The 18,050-nt window shown below is 35.2% G+C and overlaps 1 protein-coding gene across 1 annotated transcript in view; it reads right to left on the bottom strand.

Moving 5' to 3' along the window:
- LOC128548791 (nonsense-mediated mRNA decay factor SMG7-like) overlaps nt 1–18,050 on the bottom strand; it is a 63,661-nt gene that overhangs the window by 6,989 nt on the left and 38,622 nt on the right. The window contains exons 13-17 of the mRNA XM_053524265.1: nt 8,502–8,581; nt 7,221–7,287; nt 5,681–5,794; nt 4,798–4,990; nt 3,784–3,976 (exon numbers count right to left, since the gene is read on the bottom strand). Of these exons, the coding sequence (XP_053380240.1) occupies nt 3,784–3,976; nt 4,798–4,990; nt 5,681–5,794; nt 7,221–7,287; nt 8,502–8,581 (647 nt within the window). The remainder of the gene's footprint in view (nt 1–3,783; nt 3,977–4,797; nt 4,991–5,680; nt 5,795–7,220; nt 7,288–8,501; nt 8,582–18,050) is intronic.

Here is an 18,050-nt window from a genome sequence, read left to right as displayed (position 1 = left end):
TTTTAAATTCATTTATTGCAAATTTCAAAATGTATTTTTGCAAATGCACAGCTCTGTATGAATCTAAGGACTAGTGGACCCCATACTGTTAATGGAAATTTCCATTCACTGTATGCAATAATTCTCATTCCCCTAGTAGTAACAAAAGCCATGTGCTAATATGAGGAACACTTACATCTGAAGAATGTTGAAACAGTATGAATTCCCAATCACACAGAAATTACCTATTCAGTGTTCTTCTTTTAGGCCAATCCCAGTGGCAGATAGTATGTTTTTTTTTCTCCAAATTTCAAAGGTAAAATTCCCAAAGTTCATTTTTTTTTCCTTTCAAAGTTAAAACTGTACTTACTGACTCTTAAACATATGAAACACAAGGCAATATTCTAATTTAATGCATTCATGACCAGTGTTTTCTTAAATGTAACATTTTAATGAAAAATAACCACTTTCTTTTTTTACATTTCTCATTTAGATGTTTACGACACATTTTTCCAAACTGTAAAGGCCCAGGCTCCATTCCCAAACCACTGGGAAAAGTCACTGCTATTATCATTACAGGTCAACTATGGCTGGGCATGGACATGCCCTATGAATAACTCTAAATCTTAAGTTTCTTATTTAAACAAGGAGCTGCGTTCAATAAATGCTTGATGCCCCCGGTGGCATCCATGTCGATACAAAGCAACCTAAGTCCAAAACGAGGTCAAGTTCAAGGTCAAGGTCAAACTGAGGTCAGGTGAAGTCTGAAGATGAGGAATGGTCACAGGTTACATCTGCATTAGTATCAAGTCATTCTAGTAAGGGGTATTGATGCTAGATGAAATGGTCCTATTTGGTTAACCTTGTATGGACGGACGGACGAACGGACAGGACAATCACTATTATGTCTCCCGCATCAGTAGATGCCAGGGGCATAAAAAACACAAGTATAGCTCCCTTAAAATTCTTTTCTTTACATATATCTACAAAAAATTATTACCAACTAAAGTTTAATTAAACTTTGTCCATAACAGATCTTGTGATCACTTCAATATTACAAAAAATCTCTGGCAAAGTTGCTTAAAATCTGTTTCAGACAGGACATTTAACTGGCTGCAGAAGGATACAAAAATACATCTGTTTAGGTGAAGTGCTGTTTAAAAAAGTATTTCAGTTATATAGGGGATGGCAGTTACCCTCACTAGTGTTCTTGTACTTATAAATTCTCCCCAAGTAACAGCCTTTCCAAATAAGTCAGAGATGGATGGCAGAATGACTTTAGACACAATGTCTTCCATCAAATAAAGAGAACATATATGCCCCTTTCCGGGTTGCACTCACCACCCTTATGATCCGTAGATCTTCACTCCCTCTACTGAGCAAAGCAGATGAGGTATCAATACAATACAAGGGTCATTATCAGTCAATTAGTACCTCAGAGTATAGCACAAACAGATAACGAAACAATCAACCAATTCTCCATGTAAGGGGCAAAAATTCTTTGTTCACATTACAGAACATGTGACTTTGTGCTAGTTACTCATAGACTCTGAGGTGAAGCCTTACATTCATTAACACCAACTTACTCCATACCTTAATAGTCATATGAGTAAATTCAATTTCTGCCGACCTTGCATTATTCTAAAGGCTTATAAACTGGTATACCTCCAGATTTAATGTTTTTGATATATTTTTTTCATTTCTTAAGAATCCTGAAGGGATTGAGTACAGCCTCTGACTTAGTATTTTTCCTGCTTCTTCTTTCCAAATCTAAATGCCTCAGCCTTTTTACGTCACTCTACTTGGTGTAGGGGCTGATTTTCTACTCTTTATGAACACATACATATTGGAACATTTTGAAAATGTCTGTCATATTACTGGTTAAAAATGTAGAGAAGTCACTAAATTAATGTAAAAAACTGACTTTGCCATCTTAATAGTTTATATGGTACAGCAGAAGGCTGTAAATCCAAGGGGTTGCAATTTCAGAAGCAAAAAAGAGGCAAAATGTTCAATTTTCCAATTTGACAGAAGACATTGAATCGGATGTCATTTGTCCTCAGTCACTGATTAGTAAGGGAATGTAGTCAGTAAACTTGCTGTCAAAAGATCAGTAGCAGGTAATCAGGGAACACCGGATATGAAACTGACCCTGTCACATAACTGAAAAAAAAAACTACTGAAAAATGGCATAGCATCTATATAAATCTATAGTTTTTTATACATGTATCTTTTTCTCTCCAAACTTCAGACCTGTGTTTTTCTTTAAAAGTACAAATTAATTATTATACCATTTTTTTCACCAAAATTCTGACCAACGCATTTTCTTTAAATTACAAATAAACTCTAGTCAGCATTCCATTTCATAGCTTTTGTTTTCAATTATAAAGGGTGGTATAGTGCATATTTTCTGACCTGGCGGAGATATTTATAGAAAGGTCATAAATGGACCATTCTATCATTTAGTTTAGGGTAATCGGCTACATCGTTAGATTTGGTTTCATTCCGTACGAATTAATCCGATATGCACAAGTTACCTATTGTTTTTAATGGTAAAGTCTATACTAAAAATATCTTCGCCAGGTCAGAAAATATGCACTAAAATTGTCATCTATATTTAAACTAAGCACGTGTTCTTCACATACGGAGCTCTAAATGACTCAATTTATTCAATTCTGAATCTTGCTAATTAGAATGGCATCGCAGAATATGTTGGAATAAAGAAAATACTTCTGTGAAAATTAAAAGTTTTTTTACTACAATTCAGTAAATTAACAAATATGCACATCTATATACATGTACATTGTATATTATAAACTCCTCCTCCACACACTTGAATTATTACGTTTACTTTTGTCCTTAACAACATACAGTGAACTGCTAACTCAAATACACGGACAGACCAAAACCACTGAATTTATAAAGGGTATTGAGTTATCTTAACATCAGTACATTTTTTGCAACAAAAAAAACTTTAAAACCAATTCATTATATTAAAATTTGCAACAAAAATGCTTTAAAACCCATCATTATATTAAAATCTGCAATAAAAATGCTTTAAAACTCTACATTTATTACATTAAAATTTCAGACTAAAAACTGATCCGATTTTCTCAGCAGCCTTGTCTGGACTGCAGGGTGTATATTTCAACTGTAGTCAATTTTTTTAAGGATCAGATTGTTTTGTATGATACAGGTTTCATGGTAGTTTTCAGTTATGTAATGGAGGTCAGTTATGGACCAGTCAGCTGGTGGTCAGTTTTGTAAAGGTGGTCAGCTGGTAATCATTTATGCAGTGGTGGTCAGTTTTGTAACAGCGGTCAGTTATGTAATGGCAGTAAATAAAACTTCACAATAATGCAGCGTCTGCAAGAAACTGAAAACTTCACTATCAAATTTTCTTGCAAAACAATCATTTCACCAAAGAAGTTGAACAAAAGTAGTGTCAAACTTCCTGAAAAACTGTGAAATCATGAATATTCATAGAAGACTACATTTTTTTTTCATTTCATGGTTGCATCAACCCACAAAATTGAATCCAAACATTCATATCTCAAAAATATAACAAACTGCGAATTTTATGCCCGTTAAATTGGACAATTTCACAGTCACAAGGTGGTTAATGGACTTGTGTGGTCTTACAAAATCCGGCTGGTTGGATTCTTCATATGGCAACGAAGAGGGGCCCTGAGCTCTGTAGATTAGGAACAAGTGAACTAACATTGGTAATGTTAAACATTTGTACATGGAAGCAACAGATTAATAACTGGAAAATAATTTGAAATTATCCTCAGAAACACTCACCAACAGGTTTAGATGGTGATGGTGACGACTGTGTGCTCTGACTTCCTGTCGTCTGCCCTGGTTGACGTTGTCCGCCTGTCTTGAAAAACAATGGCTCTGATGTCGGTACTCCCAGCAGGTATTTGGGCGAAGCTGGCTCATCTTTTATTTTTACAGTTTTACCCGTACTCTCCGCCTGCTTCTGCATTATGGCCTGGCAAATAAAATTTGTCAGAAATATGAAAAAAAAAAACAAAAAAAAACATAAAGAAATACAGAATATCTGGACCTATCTATTTTGTTATTTGAAATATTCTATTAACCAAGCTAAATTCTGGCCTCATAAATTATGAGAGGAATTCCCTAATTGTTACTGTGAAATCATTTTTATTCGCGTATGACGAATTTTCACGTATTTCGCGCTAGAACCGATGCGCGAATTTAAGACCACGCTAATATTATTTTTGAATTTTATATTTTCATTTATAAATTGAGAATGCGCGAATTAAAGCCCGCGTGAAACAGTCATTTTTCACGTTTGCGCGAAATTTCATGCCAGCGAATTTAAATGATTTCACAGTAATTATTCGGTAAGGCACTTTCCTTCATTATAAAGAGAGTTAAGCTGCATGCTTCAATGGCATTTACACTTAATCACCACTAAATTATATTTTCTGTACATAATACAGAAAAGGAAGATTTACAGAATTAAGGTATACACTAAATGGAGTACACACAAATGTCAACCTGCATACATGAATAGACCCAGAAATTTTGATCAACTATTTTTCATGTGAGACATATTAGTATCAAGATAGTGAATAAAAGAAGTGTGCTTTATTTCATTTAACTTGCCAAACTGGTAAAAAGCCTCATAGCATATTACCACTTTGTCATGTTTAAATGAATTTAAACATGCTTCTGTAATTCTTAAATACAATATAAAGATGATAATTATATAAATTCAAAATACACCCTTAACATAGAGATCAGACAAACACTATTAAATCAATTTCACTTCTGTTTTTGGACTACCTGAATTGCAACATTCTGTCTGTTAGATTTTCTCTCGGGGCTTGGAGCTGTAGTTGTTAGCAAAGCTGTATTATTTGTGTGGGTGCTGGGTACTGAAAGGGTAACAGTCTTGGTAATCTTGTTCTGTGGGGGCGGGGTAGGAGAACTGAACTGCATACAGCCTGTTGTGCCCGGCTTGACGGACAACTGTACACTGAAAATATAAAAGGTATGGTACAAATATGGTACATTGTGTGATGAATCAGTCTGAATAGGTTTCACTGAAAATAAATATCCATGACTGTCACCATGATCTATTCTTCTACAATTTTCATTTGCCAAGTAAATTTCGTACATATTTGTTTCAAAATACTGAGAAATTAATATTTTAGGTGAGAGATTTATTTCTATGGATTTCATCATTGTGTTGATCTTATATATTGGAATATAAAAAAAATTCTCCATCAACTTTATCCTGAACTTTTAGCCTGCTGGCGGCAAGTGATTCTGCCTTTGCGACCAGTGCAAACAAAGATCAGCCTGCACATCTGTGCAGACTGATCATGGTCTGCACTGTGCACTATTCAGTTAGTAAATTTTCAGTGAACATCCCTTTGAACAGTAAGTTGTACTGCCCAAATTGAATGATGGACCAGTCCATTTTAGACATCTAGCAGGGTAAAGGTTAAACTGTTGAATCCAAAAAATCATGGACCCAAGATCATGGACAAAACCATGAAATATTATGCCAACAAAAAATTTAATAATTTTCCCAGAAGAGAAGATAAGCTACAAGGCATTAAATTTTTTTTTTTTTTTTAAAAAGTTAATAGATTTTGAATTTACTTAACAGCCAATGCATTTTATAAATACTAAAACATTTATAATTATAACCCTTATTTACCTAGGTTGTTCTTCTTTTATCCAATGTCCATGTTCCAATAATCTATGACATCGGAGACGCACCTCGACATCCAATGCCAGGCCCTCTGCCGGTAGTTTACTGTAACTGCACCCACTGTTATTACATAAATTAGAAATATTTCAAACATACGTACAGCTACAATACATATCAAACACTTCCAGGAACAATCTTTTTCCATGCATGATATGTAAAACAGTCCATTCCGTCAGAAGGAAAATAATCAAAAGTCTATACTTTAAGACTCTGCATAAAGCTAGAATCACACAGCCCTGGATGGGCTTGAGGAGGAGTTCTGGATAGCATCCATAACACATCCGTAGAACTCCTAACACATCTGTAAGTCATCCAGTGTATCCGTTCAGAAATAAGGGGCATCCGTGGGCAAGGGTGCAAAGTTTTGAACATGCTCAAAATTTTGCCACCAATAATCTATCCTTATGGGATCTGTTATAAATCCATAACAGTTCTAAAAAGATCGTAACAGTCCGGAGGACAATCAATGTCGTAAAAAATACCAGCTATTACGTTTTATTCCGGTTCTAAAAAGGTTAATTTAGGTTCTTTTACGATCGCATTAGATTTATAACATAATTCACAAAACCCATCTTTTTTTCTTACATATCCAGAGCAATGCAGAGATGGGAATCAGGTACTCATCCGCAAGCCCATCCAGGCAGTGTGATTTTAGCTTAACACACTTACATCCACAACTGAACAGGAATTGAATGACTTTCCAGGGCAACAGTCACAAATTCGAACCAAATGTTATGTATACATAGACTTATATCAATGTACACTGTTAGTTTAGGGTCACAGACATAGGTTAATAATATATGGCATGGTTGTGCCATTTTTACTTTTTGAAAGAAGGCACATACCAGCCGTTTAATGACCTTTTTATTTTATATCTTTCCTCTTCATTTATCTTTATATTTTCATCTTTCGTATTTTCCAAAAGCTTATACTTACCAATTTTTTTTTTTTTCATTTACAATTCCATCAATACCTTTGAATCTATCTGAAAATGATTCAGCACCCGCTCAACCCCCATAATAATACTGCTACATGACAGCAACATTAGAAGGCGTTGAGGTTCCGGTTACTCGGGCCATTATGACTATGCTTTGTGATGCTTTAATGTACATTATTCATCTGTCCATGGCAGATATCACTGTCACTTTCAACAGGTTTTTTGTGACTATTTCGTAGAAAAGTATGTAACAGTAATACCTATCTTGAAAGGTACTTAAAGCCACATGACCAAATTTTCCAACATTTTTTATACTTAAAACAATACCTTATGGTGCAACCTGTCATCAGACATCAAAGTAAATGTTTACAAAACTTTTATCTTTATTGATGCAAGTGACAAGCCATATTGTAGCTCACTACCTGTTTTTGAATGCTTGTTGTATTCAGCATTCTTTAAGTTAATAAAGGAACTAAATAATATCAAAATACCGGTATGAATACTGGTTTATTTTTGGAAAGCAAAAAACAGAGAATACATGTATATTACCTTTGAGCTTTTTCTATTGGCTGAAAACATCGCAATTCCGCATCTTCTGGAAGTGGTAAATCTTCATCTAAAATGTAAAAGTTTATAAACTCTATGAACTGTCAAAAAGTTAACAGAATTGAGGTCCATATTACATTTTTGTTAGACTGGAGAGTCTGTAAACTGCATATGGACTAGAATGACATGTATCAATTCTTACCTCAAATAAAGATTGAATTTTATCACATTTATATTCAAGACAGTGTCTTGGAACAAATTTGGCCAAAACAAATTAAGTTCCAAGCAATATATTAAAACGTGGTCATCATGTTTCATCAACCAGGGTCCATTTTGTCAATGTTAGAACTATAAAATTTAGACTTAGATTGATGTCTGGCAAATATTCAAGTTGTCTTAACTTTGTTTATTGCAAAACTAATGTATTTTAGTGAAATTCTGCAGAGCTGTCTGTACCTACAAAATGAATATTCATGCAAAGTTTCATTACTAGCTGTGCTACTTTAACAATGACAGTGCAAAATGAAATTTAGCATTTTAATGCCTATACAGTTCAGACTTAAAACTTTGATGACTGTGGGCTCTGATGATATCTAACAGAATACAGAAAATAATACTATCCATTGCCTTCTAGCTGTTAAACCAAGAAGTATTCTGATAAGAAATACAAAATTGGAAGAAATATATGCTACATTTTAACAGAATCACTCAAAATAAATTCTTGTTAAATATTACAGAATTTCTAACTGCTCTCTGTTCTACAATTCACCTTAAAAAAATAGTAAAATGGGACATGTTTCAAAATCAATATTTTACTTTTAAAAACTATTCTATTTAAAGTGCTTTTTTGTCAATTGGACAAAAATTTGAAATTTTTCTTTAAATGTTTCTTTTAGAAGATGTATGTATGCATATTTTCATACTCATATGTACTTGAAAACAGTATAAATACAGGAAAATCCTAAGTTATGTGTTTTCAACAAATAATTCATTCTATTTTGTCAGGTTTAACGTCGCATCAACACAATAATAGGATATATGGTAACTTTCCAATTTTGATGTCGGAGGAAGACCCCAAGTGCCCCTCTCTGCATTTTTTCATTACTAGCGGGCACCTTGGTAGAACCACAGACCTTCCGTAAGCCAGCTGGATGGTATCCTCACGTGAACAATTCACAACCTGGAGTGAGGCTCAAACCCACAAAAATGAGGGGAAGTGATTTGAAGTCGGCAGCCTTAACCACTGGCCATTGAGGACCCTTCAACAAAGAAAGTAAAGCTTACATTTAGATAAGTCTTGTTCACCATCTTTGATCTGCCATGCTTGAATACTGTTTAACACCTTACACAAGTTACCCCACAACCTGAAAAAAAAATCATATCTCTATATATAATAAATTCTTAACCCTTATCATGCTGGACACCATTTATTCTGCTTTGTGACCTGTGTAGATCTTGATCAGCCTGTGTATCTGTGCAGTCTGATCAAGATCTACACTGTTTGCCATTCAGTCAGTATCTTTTTGTTAAGTACCCTTTTAACAGTCCAAAGTGAATGATGGTCAAGTTTGTTGTAGAAATTTAGCAGGGTACGGGTTAAAACTAGTGAGGACAACAACTTGTCTATGTATCTGTTACTAACATCAACTGCATGGAGAAAGTTCTCAAGAAGAGACCAAAAAGGCTTCTATCCCTCACCTATAAAATCTTTACAAAGTACTGGGTTCCAATGCTAGCCCTGGCCATTATAAATTAATAGCCACTTTTTTTTCAGGGAAAAAATTAATAGACAAACTTGGCGCGCGTAATTCGCATGCGCTTTCGCATTTCAATGAAAAACATATAACAGGGTATTTATAACTATTTGTTTTCATGAAACTTTTAAACACACTTTATTCTTCAGTTATCATTTTTCATGTTTATCATAGGCTTTGAATAATCATACATTTATGCATATCTTAAGTTGTTTGTATTCAAAAGTCACTGAAAATACCATTTTAGTATGTGACATGACCCATTGTGAATTCTTGTTAGGGAGAAGTGACAAGATTTTAGGGAAAATGTGGAAATATTTTAACACCATGACATGCAAGTTGAAAAAGGAACTAAATGCTTAATATAATGTTACTATTTTTATTATTTCCTGTCTTTGTTTAAGTCTATTGATTTAGAGTAAATAACAAATTCACTCAAAATGTCAGTGATTCTGTTATCTTATCCTTGTAAACCTTGTGGATCTAATGTGATTAAACTGCAAATTAAAGTGTTTTTTTTTCACTCTTGCAATGATTGCCCAAACCAAGAAAACCCTTTGAATATAAATACAATTTAAAAAAGTTAATTCCATATCAGCAAAAAATAAATCAACTCCCAGTGCTATAATGCACTCAAAGTCACAGTCACTTTAAATAACAGGTGTGTATTTATGCTGGTTCTGAATTAAATACATGTCAATAGCAGTGACATCACTATGACATCACATGGAATACAGTCTTCTTTGATCTGCTGGTGTCTTCTTTGATCTGCTGGTGTCGGCACACATTAAAAGAAACAGTTGTCATACAGGTTAAACTCAGTTTCTGATGGCAGGTGTCAAAAATTTGGGTAAATTTAAGTTACGTTATTTAAGTCACAGAAAGTGTCAGTGATAATATTTTGTTTCTAAAGTCTTGGTTTTGAAAAATAGGAGTAAAATTAAGTGGATTTAAGGAAATTACTGAGCCAGTCAAGGTAAGATACTTTCTAAAGGTCAAAAAAGAATGTGTAAGCTAATGTAATGTAAATCCCTACTGTCCGCGGACAAACGGAATGCAAAAACGCACTAATTTATATGTCTGCCATCTAAAAATTTCGGGTCGGACATAGGAATTCCACATCTGAAGGGATTATGTTTAATAAATTTGTTTTTTGGTAATTAATGGCGATTAAATGATCAAGGATAAAGTGATGATAATTGCAGTTGCTTTAAACTTCTATACATGCGGATCAGTTAGTGAAGTAGCGATAAACAAATGTGTCACCGTTAAGAAGGGGTAATTATGCCTCTGGGCAAATACACTTCCTGCTACCGATTTCACACGTTTTTTTGTCGATAAAACTACGTATGTTCCAACAGTTTAAGGACAATTTTTTGCAATATTTTTTTTGTAGCATTTTTATAAAATAATCGCCATTTTCTATCGCCAAAAATTGCGTTTTAATCAACACTTTAATAAAATAATCGCCATTTGGCGATAATGTCGATTGGCAGCGCGAGCACTGGGGTTCTGCTTACTTGTATTTAGTTCATTAAATTGTGTGCAATGGTTCAGGAGATTAGGCGCGCACTAGATTGCATAATTGCAGACTCTATGTATATAGTAAAGTAACAAAAAACGAAGTTCCCTAACTCTGTAATTTATTTTCTGACAGAACCTTAAACATACACCATGCACAACTACTGTTGTTACTGATCACTTTCGTGAAGTTTCAGTAAATTGTGTCAAGGGGATGAGGAGAGTTGGTGCGCACAAGACTGTGTCTATGGACAGACAACCTGAAACTGGTATAACCCCCTTACAACAACAGACGTTGTTTGGGCGGGGGGACGTTACAATTACAAGTGTCAAAAAACTATATCATTTTAATGCACGACGTTTTAATTTCTTTACATTTCTGCATTTCCAGATAGATAGTTACACTATTGCATTAACAAATATATAGTACAATCTATAATCTATAAATGTGGTGGGTAGGGTAGCGCCGACTGAAGTGTAGTGTGACATGATTTAGTCCAACTGAGCTTTCAGTTGAGAACATTTACATAAACATGTTCATTTTTTCATATTACATACAGGAATATGATTATCAGTCTGATAATGAACTGTACATGAAATGTAAAAAAAATTGTTCACCTAACTGATGACCAGGAAATAATACATCAATTTATATCAGCTGGTGAACTGATGAGCAGGAAATAATATGTCAGTTTATATCAGCTGACACTTTTCAAGTATTTGCACAGTACTGTTATCATGATATGACACTGCTTTAATACCATAAGATATAGGCAGACAAGATTAAGATGAGCCGCGCCATGAAAAAAAACAACATAGTGCGTTTGCGACCAGCATGAATCAAGACCAGCCTGCGCATCCGCGCAGTCTGGTCAGGATCCATGCTGTTCGCTTTCAAAGCCTATTGCAATTAGAGAAACTGTTAGCGAACAGCATGGATCCTGACCAGACTGCATGGATGCGCAGGCTGGTCTGGATCCATGCTGGTTGCAAAGCCACTAAGTTTGTTTTCTCATGGTGTGGCGCAGATAAAGGAAGATAAAGATCCATGCAAAGGCGTAAACAGTCAAGTTTCAACTGAAAATTTACAGCAACGGTGTAAATTAACACATCTAGAGAGTCAGCTGAAGTTGAAGAAATGTTTTGTGAATGTTGTTATAAACATGGAAATAGGAGCAAACCAGCAGAGGCATTTTGTGTGGACTGTGTCAAATATTTCTGTGTTACATGTTTGAATTATCATCAAACATTTCTACCAGATCATGTACAACAGGACAAAGACAGTATGCCAACAGTCTATTATGAGGAATGTCAACAACATCCACAAGAACTGGCTAAATTCTACTGTCTTTCTTGTAAAGATACTGCCTGTTCTACTTGCAAAACCACCTTCCACAAGTGGTGCATGAGAGTACATCATCTATCAAAACTGGCTCCTGAATATGAGACAGAGAAGGAATGCAGTGACATAGAAAAATCTACTGATCTGCTGGAAAAGAAAATGGCAGGTATTGAAGTAATTATCAACAAGAGCAAGCAAAATAATGTAAAATATCATGCAGATGCAAAAAACACATTGAGGAAACAAAAAGAGGAAGTTGGAAGTATTTTCAATAACTCTGAACAGGAGATAGGAAAAATTCATACTTCAAATAAAAATCTACTAACTATGGAAGAAAAATCGAAAGATCTTCTAAAAAAAGACATCAAAAACCTGAAGACTGAAATAGGCCGGCTCAAAAACACTTCCCGAAAATGCATGATATTGAGCAAATTGAAAAGTGTGGAAGAGCAAAGAAAACACATTTTGGAAAAGCTAGATCGCCTGGAGATTCGTCTTGAACAGATATGCAAGTACAGATATAACCCTGCTAGTAGGAGGTTAAAGCCTGACAGTTTAGGAAAAGTGATTGTTGAACCTCACATAGAAGTAGGAGTTAATAAGAATCAATGGTGTGCAGTTCTACTGGTTCTTGCTGTCTCATTTATATTCATTTTTCTGATCCGGACAAGAAATACATAGATTTTAGTAGAAAAGTAATCAAGTATAGAATTACAATTCAACCCTATACTAATATGTTTCCACTCTGAAAACTGGTTATTAATATCTGACAGAATAAATACAAGTACGTGTGTATGATCCAAAAGGCAGCAACTTGACAAATATTAAACAAAATTTGAGGATAAACCAACTGAAATTACAAAAGTAAATGATGATACAATTGCTCTTTATTTTCATCCAAAATTTGTTTATTTTTTTTTAAGGTTTTCAGTTGTCAACTAAAAAGTCTATGTGAAATTTGTTAAACAAATGGATACAGTTACAGACTGCCAATTCATTCAGTACAAGCAAGGAAAACTGTTTGCTCTGTGTGGCTGTGACTCTCTTTGTGTGCAGATATTCCTCTCATAACATTTCTACAGCAGACCTGACATATGGATATGAAATTCTGAATGAAAGCCATGGAATATATCACCCAGACCTTATCACTTACAATGAAAGGGAGAGTATCCTACACATCAGATTTTCATTAACCAAGTCAATACAAGTATACAAAATTAATGAACACAGATTCCCATGTTTTCCATGAAATGCAAATTAGCTAGAGATAATATAAATTATCAGCAATTTAATTCAGACAAGTCTGCACCCCATGATGAGATTTTTCTTTTTAAAATACTGACAAAAAATGTTGGAGTGAACATTAACATTATTAAACAGTCTTTAACTATTGTTTGTTTAAACTTCCTGTTTGAATAAATCTACAAAATCGACCAATAATTTGTTGTAAACCTAGGTTTTGGCAAAGAAATATGTTGCTTTCTGTGTATATTTTTTATGAATTCACTGTTTTGCTTGCTTGAAGGACAGAAGCTTAGAGAGCGTCTTATTACCGTACGTGTACGTTTCAAGTTAATCGGATTGGTATTGACAAAGTTTATATAACAGGCAAAAACATAGCATATATTTCCCAACTCAAAACATAAATGCTGTAACTTCAAAAACATACATATTTTTCAATATTTTACCAAGATATTACTACTTTCAATAATTTATTTTATGTTGTAAATATATGTCTTAACATTTTTGTAAATATTGAGGACATGACACTATGTAGCTTTAAAGTAATCTTGAACAAGAGCGCCGCCAAGCAGGGCAATATACGCCCGAAGGGTTACATCAGAGGATGGCAGCAAAATTTAAAGAACTTGATTGTTGAAGCCCAAAGGACAGGAACAACAAAGGGAAGAAATAAAAAAAATTCTAAGTCCACAAAAAAAAAATTCTAAGTCCAAAAACAGGTACAGGTATGTCAAAATACACCTAAAATTGGAGGCAGAATACATGTACAACAGAAAAATGGTCTCGGTTTTTCCCTATGGCCAAAAACAAAAAAGTTTCAAAATAAGCTATTTATAGTAACATAAAAGGGAAGTAATTAAAAAAAATATTGTAAGTGAACAAAATAGGGATCTGCCAAACAAGATGGTCATGATGACTCTGAATCGCTCACATGAGTAATATGAGCCACATGTTTAAAAAGGTAAACTGATGCTAAAATATTAGTAGTCAGAAGGTCATATTCATGGTTAATGAAATTCAGTTTTACGATCGATGTGCAAAACTGTACAATGTCATCCAAATTTCAAGGCTGTATCTAAAAAAACAAGAAAGTAGGTCAGTAGGTAAAGGTCACAGTCAGGTGACTCCTAATCACTATAACTCATAAAACAAGTGACCCCCAAGGCAGGGCCTCTTTTCACCCCAGGGAAATAATTCAATCTTGTTGGACATCCACTAGGCAATGCTACATACCAAATATCAAAGGCCTAGGCCTTGAACATTCAGACAAGATGATTTTTTTTCCTACATAAGTCTATGTAAAACTTGAGACCCAACGGGGCAGGGCCTCTTTTCACCCAGGGGTTATAATTTGAAAATTTTGGTAGAGGACCTCAAGGTAATGCTACATAACAAATATCAAAGGCCTAGGTCTTGTGGTTTTAGACAAGAAGATTTTTAAAGTTTTTTCCTATATAAGTCTATGTAAAACATGGGACCCCTGGGGCAGGGCCTCTTTTCACCCCAGGGGCATAATTTGAACAACCTTCATAGTGGACCATTAGATGATGTCACATGTTAAATATCAAGGCTCTACGCCTTGCGGTTTTGGACAAGATTTTTAAAGTTTTTCCTTTCGGTTGCCATGGCAACCAGAGTTCTGCATGAATTCAATTTTTTGAACAATTTTGAAAGGGGACCATCCAAGGATCATTCTTGTGAAGTTTGATGTAATTCTGTCAAGTGGTTTTCAAGAAGAAGATTTATTTAGAAAATGTTGACGGACGCATGACACACGACGCACGACGGACATTGAGCGTTCACAACAGCTCACCATGAGCCTTTGGCTCCAGTGAGCTAATAAAAACAAGCACACTGCAATGCAGAGCAATATATACAAAGCAAAGTCATATAGGACATTTGACCCCTAAGTGTGACCTTCACCATGAAGCGAGTCATCCGAAACATGCACTCTGCACATCGTCTCAATGTGGTGAACATTTGTGCCAAGTTTCTGTGAAATCTTTCAAGCAGTTCAAGAGTAACAGTGCAGACACGAAACAAACTGATGTGACTTTTGACCCCTAAGTGTTACCTTGACCTTGAAGTGAGACATCCAAAACATGCACTCTGCATGTCGTCTTGGTGTGGTGAACATTTGTGTCAAGTTTCTTTGAAATCCTTCAAAGGGTTCAAGAGTTACAGAGTGGTCACGAAATTGCTTACGGACGGATGGACGGACATCGTGGTATAACATAATACATCCCTTCGGGCGTAAAAAGATGTTCTACTGTTTACATTTTTGTGTGGCTAGAGCTGACCAATGAAAATGATTTATTAGAAATATTTAGAGATATTTCTCAGGATAGAAATTTTATTGTCATGTCAAAGATGTTATATTTTAATATATTGAATTTTGTAGATTATCCAGAAGCCATGTTCTCTTGTAATCCTTTAAAAATGACCTTTAGATGTGATTTTGGTGGCCATATCCGATATTTTTGGGAGAATATGTGTGTCAGTTCTTTTACACCTAATTTAGTACTTTTACATTCAATTTGGTATTTATAATTTGAAATATATGGATAAGATGTAGTTTTTCTACTAGTTTATGTTTGTGTAATTGGTTTTTGATGAAATTCATTCTATTTCTTGCATTTGATGAGAAAAGTTTTGCAAATGCTACTGACCAATCAGATTGCAGCATTTTTTGTGCTTCGTAAAATATGGGCTTATCAGTTTTTCTTCTAGTTTACACTTTTGGATTAAACACTTCTTCTTAGATTAGAAATTTATGGAAATTTAGAGCCAATTTTAGGATCTTTGGACATTATTTCTATTGAAGAGTAAATTAGAATTTTAGAGTTTTATATTCAATTTATTTGTAAAATACTGAAATGTATATGCATTTTATTTGGAACAGTTGTGGAATTTTCTGATAATACTGACATTTATTTTCAACAGAAGGACATTTCCGAATTGCTGTATAGAAGTTTATTACAAGTAGTTGTGAATGTGTGTTTATGAGTGGAATTTAGATCTTAACAGACTTATTATAAAACTGGACTTACTCTTGTGTCTTCATTTAATTTTACATAAAATAGTCAAAATGTGTCGACTTTCTTTATAATATTTATAATCAAACTTGGATAATAATAATAATCAAATTATTATTTCAGCACTTGACGTAATAATAACTTTGAAATAAACCAGAAAGTGGTTTTATAAGGAATCCTGGCTTTTTCTTGAAATAATTGTGCCTAGGGTGCCGGTCATCCTGAACATTTTACCCCCAAAAATCCGAGCAATAAGACACTTGCGAGGAACCACAATTTAGGTCCTTGTTGATCAGTTTACCCGAGAGACTGGGGTTTATTACCGTTAGTTGAAAGAAATACAATAACCGTGTAGAACTCAGGCTTGATACTTTGATATTCCAAAAGGATAACTGGTATTTCTTGGAAAAAACAAGAGCTGTCACTAATGGTGACAAATGCCCCCCGCAGCGCCTTGACCTTTGACCTGGTGCCCGAAGTCAATAGGGGTCATGTACTCAATAAGTACTATCAGCCTGTGAAGTTCGAAGGTCCTGGGTGCAGTGGTTCGCGAGTAAAGTGCCTTCATGCAAAAAGTAAACGTTGGCCCCTGTGACCTTGACCTTTGACCTGGTGACCCAAAAGTCAGTAGGGTCATGTACTCAATAAGTACTATCAGCACGTGAAGTTTGAAGGTCCTGGGTGCAGTGGTTCGTGAGTAAAGTGCCTTCATGCAAAAGTTAACGTTGGCCCCTGTGACCTTGACCTTAGACCTGGTGACCCCAAAGTCAGTAGGGGTGGTGTACTCAATAAGTACTATCAGCATGTGAAGTTTGAAGGTCCTGGGTGAAGTGGTTCGCGAGTAAAGTGCCTTCATGCAAAAAGTTAACGTTGGCCCCTGTGACCTTGACCTTTGACCAGGTGACCCCAAAGTCAGTAAGGGTGGTGTACTCAATAAGTACCAATAAGTACTATCAGCATGTAAAGTTTGAAGGTCCTGGGTGAAGTGGTTCGCGAGTAAAGTGCCTTCATGCAAAAAGTTAACGTTGGCCCCTGTGACCTTGACCTTTGACCTGGTGACCCCAAAGTCAGTAAGGGTGGTGTACTCAATAAGTACCAATAAGTACTATCAGCATGTGAAGTTTGAAGGTCCTGGGTGCAGTGGTTCGCGAGTAAAGTGCCTTCATGCAAAAAGTTAACGTTGTGATGAACGAACTAACTAACTAACTAAGGAACTAACGAACGAACGGACGGACAGAAAATACAGCCTTTATTGCATATACAATGTTTTCTTTGATTTGACCTAGTGACCTTCTTTTTAACCCCAGATGACCCATATTCCAACTTGATCAAGATTTCATCAAGGCAATTATTCTGACCTAATTTCATGAAGATCAATTGAAAAATGCAGTCGCTATTGCATTCACAAGGTTTTTCTTTGATTTGACCTAGTGACCTAGTTTTTGACCCCAGATAACTCATATAAGATCTTGACCTAATTTTATCAAGGCAATTATTCTGACCAAATTTCATAATGATCAATTGGTAAATGCAGCCTCTATGGCATACACAAGGTTTTTCTTTGATTTGACCTAGTGACCTAGTTTTTGACCCCAGATAACCCATATTCAAACTCAACCTAGATTCCATCAAGGCAATCATTCTGACCAAATTTCATGAAGATGAATTGAAAAATACAGCCTCTTTTGCATACACAAGCTAAATGTTGACAGATGACAGACAGATGGACGCCGGATATCGAGCAATCACAATAAATCACCTAAGCATTGCTCAGGTGAGTTAAAAAGGGGCCAGAGCCAGAAAACAAATAGGAGGTGCGTAACTTTTTTAGCTAGCTACTTTGGACGGACAGATGCACGCATGCAGGGACGGATGCACGGACAAGACCAAATCTGTAAGCCCCCATCATTCATTTGGTGGCACAAAAAATCCGGAAAAC

The sequence above is a fragment of the Mercenaria mercenaria genome, chromosome 15 (assembly GCF_021730395.1).
Source record: "Mercenaria mercenaria strain notata chromosome 15, MADL_Memer_1, whole genome shotgun sequence".
NCBI lineage: Eukaryota > Metazoa > Mollusca > Bivalvia > Venerida > Veneridae > Mercenaria > Mercenaria mercenaria.
Note: the sequence above shows the minus strand (reverse complement) of the source record. Positions and strands in the feature narration are given on the sequence as shown.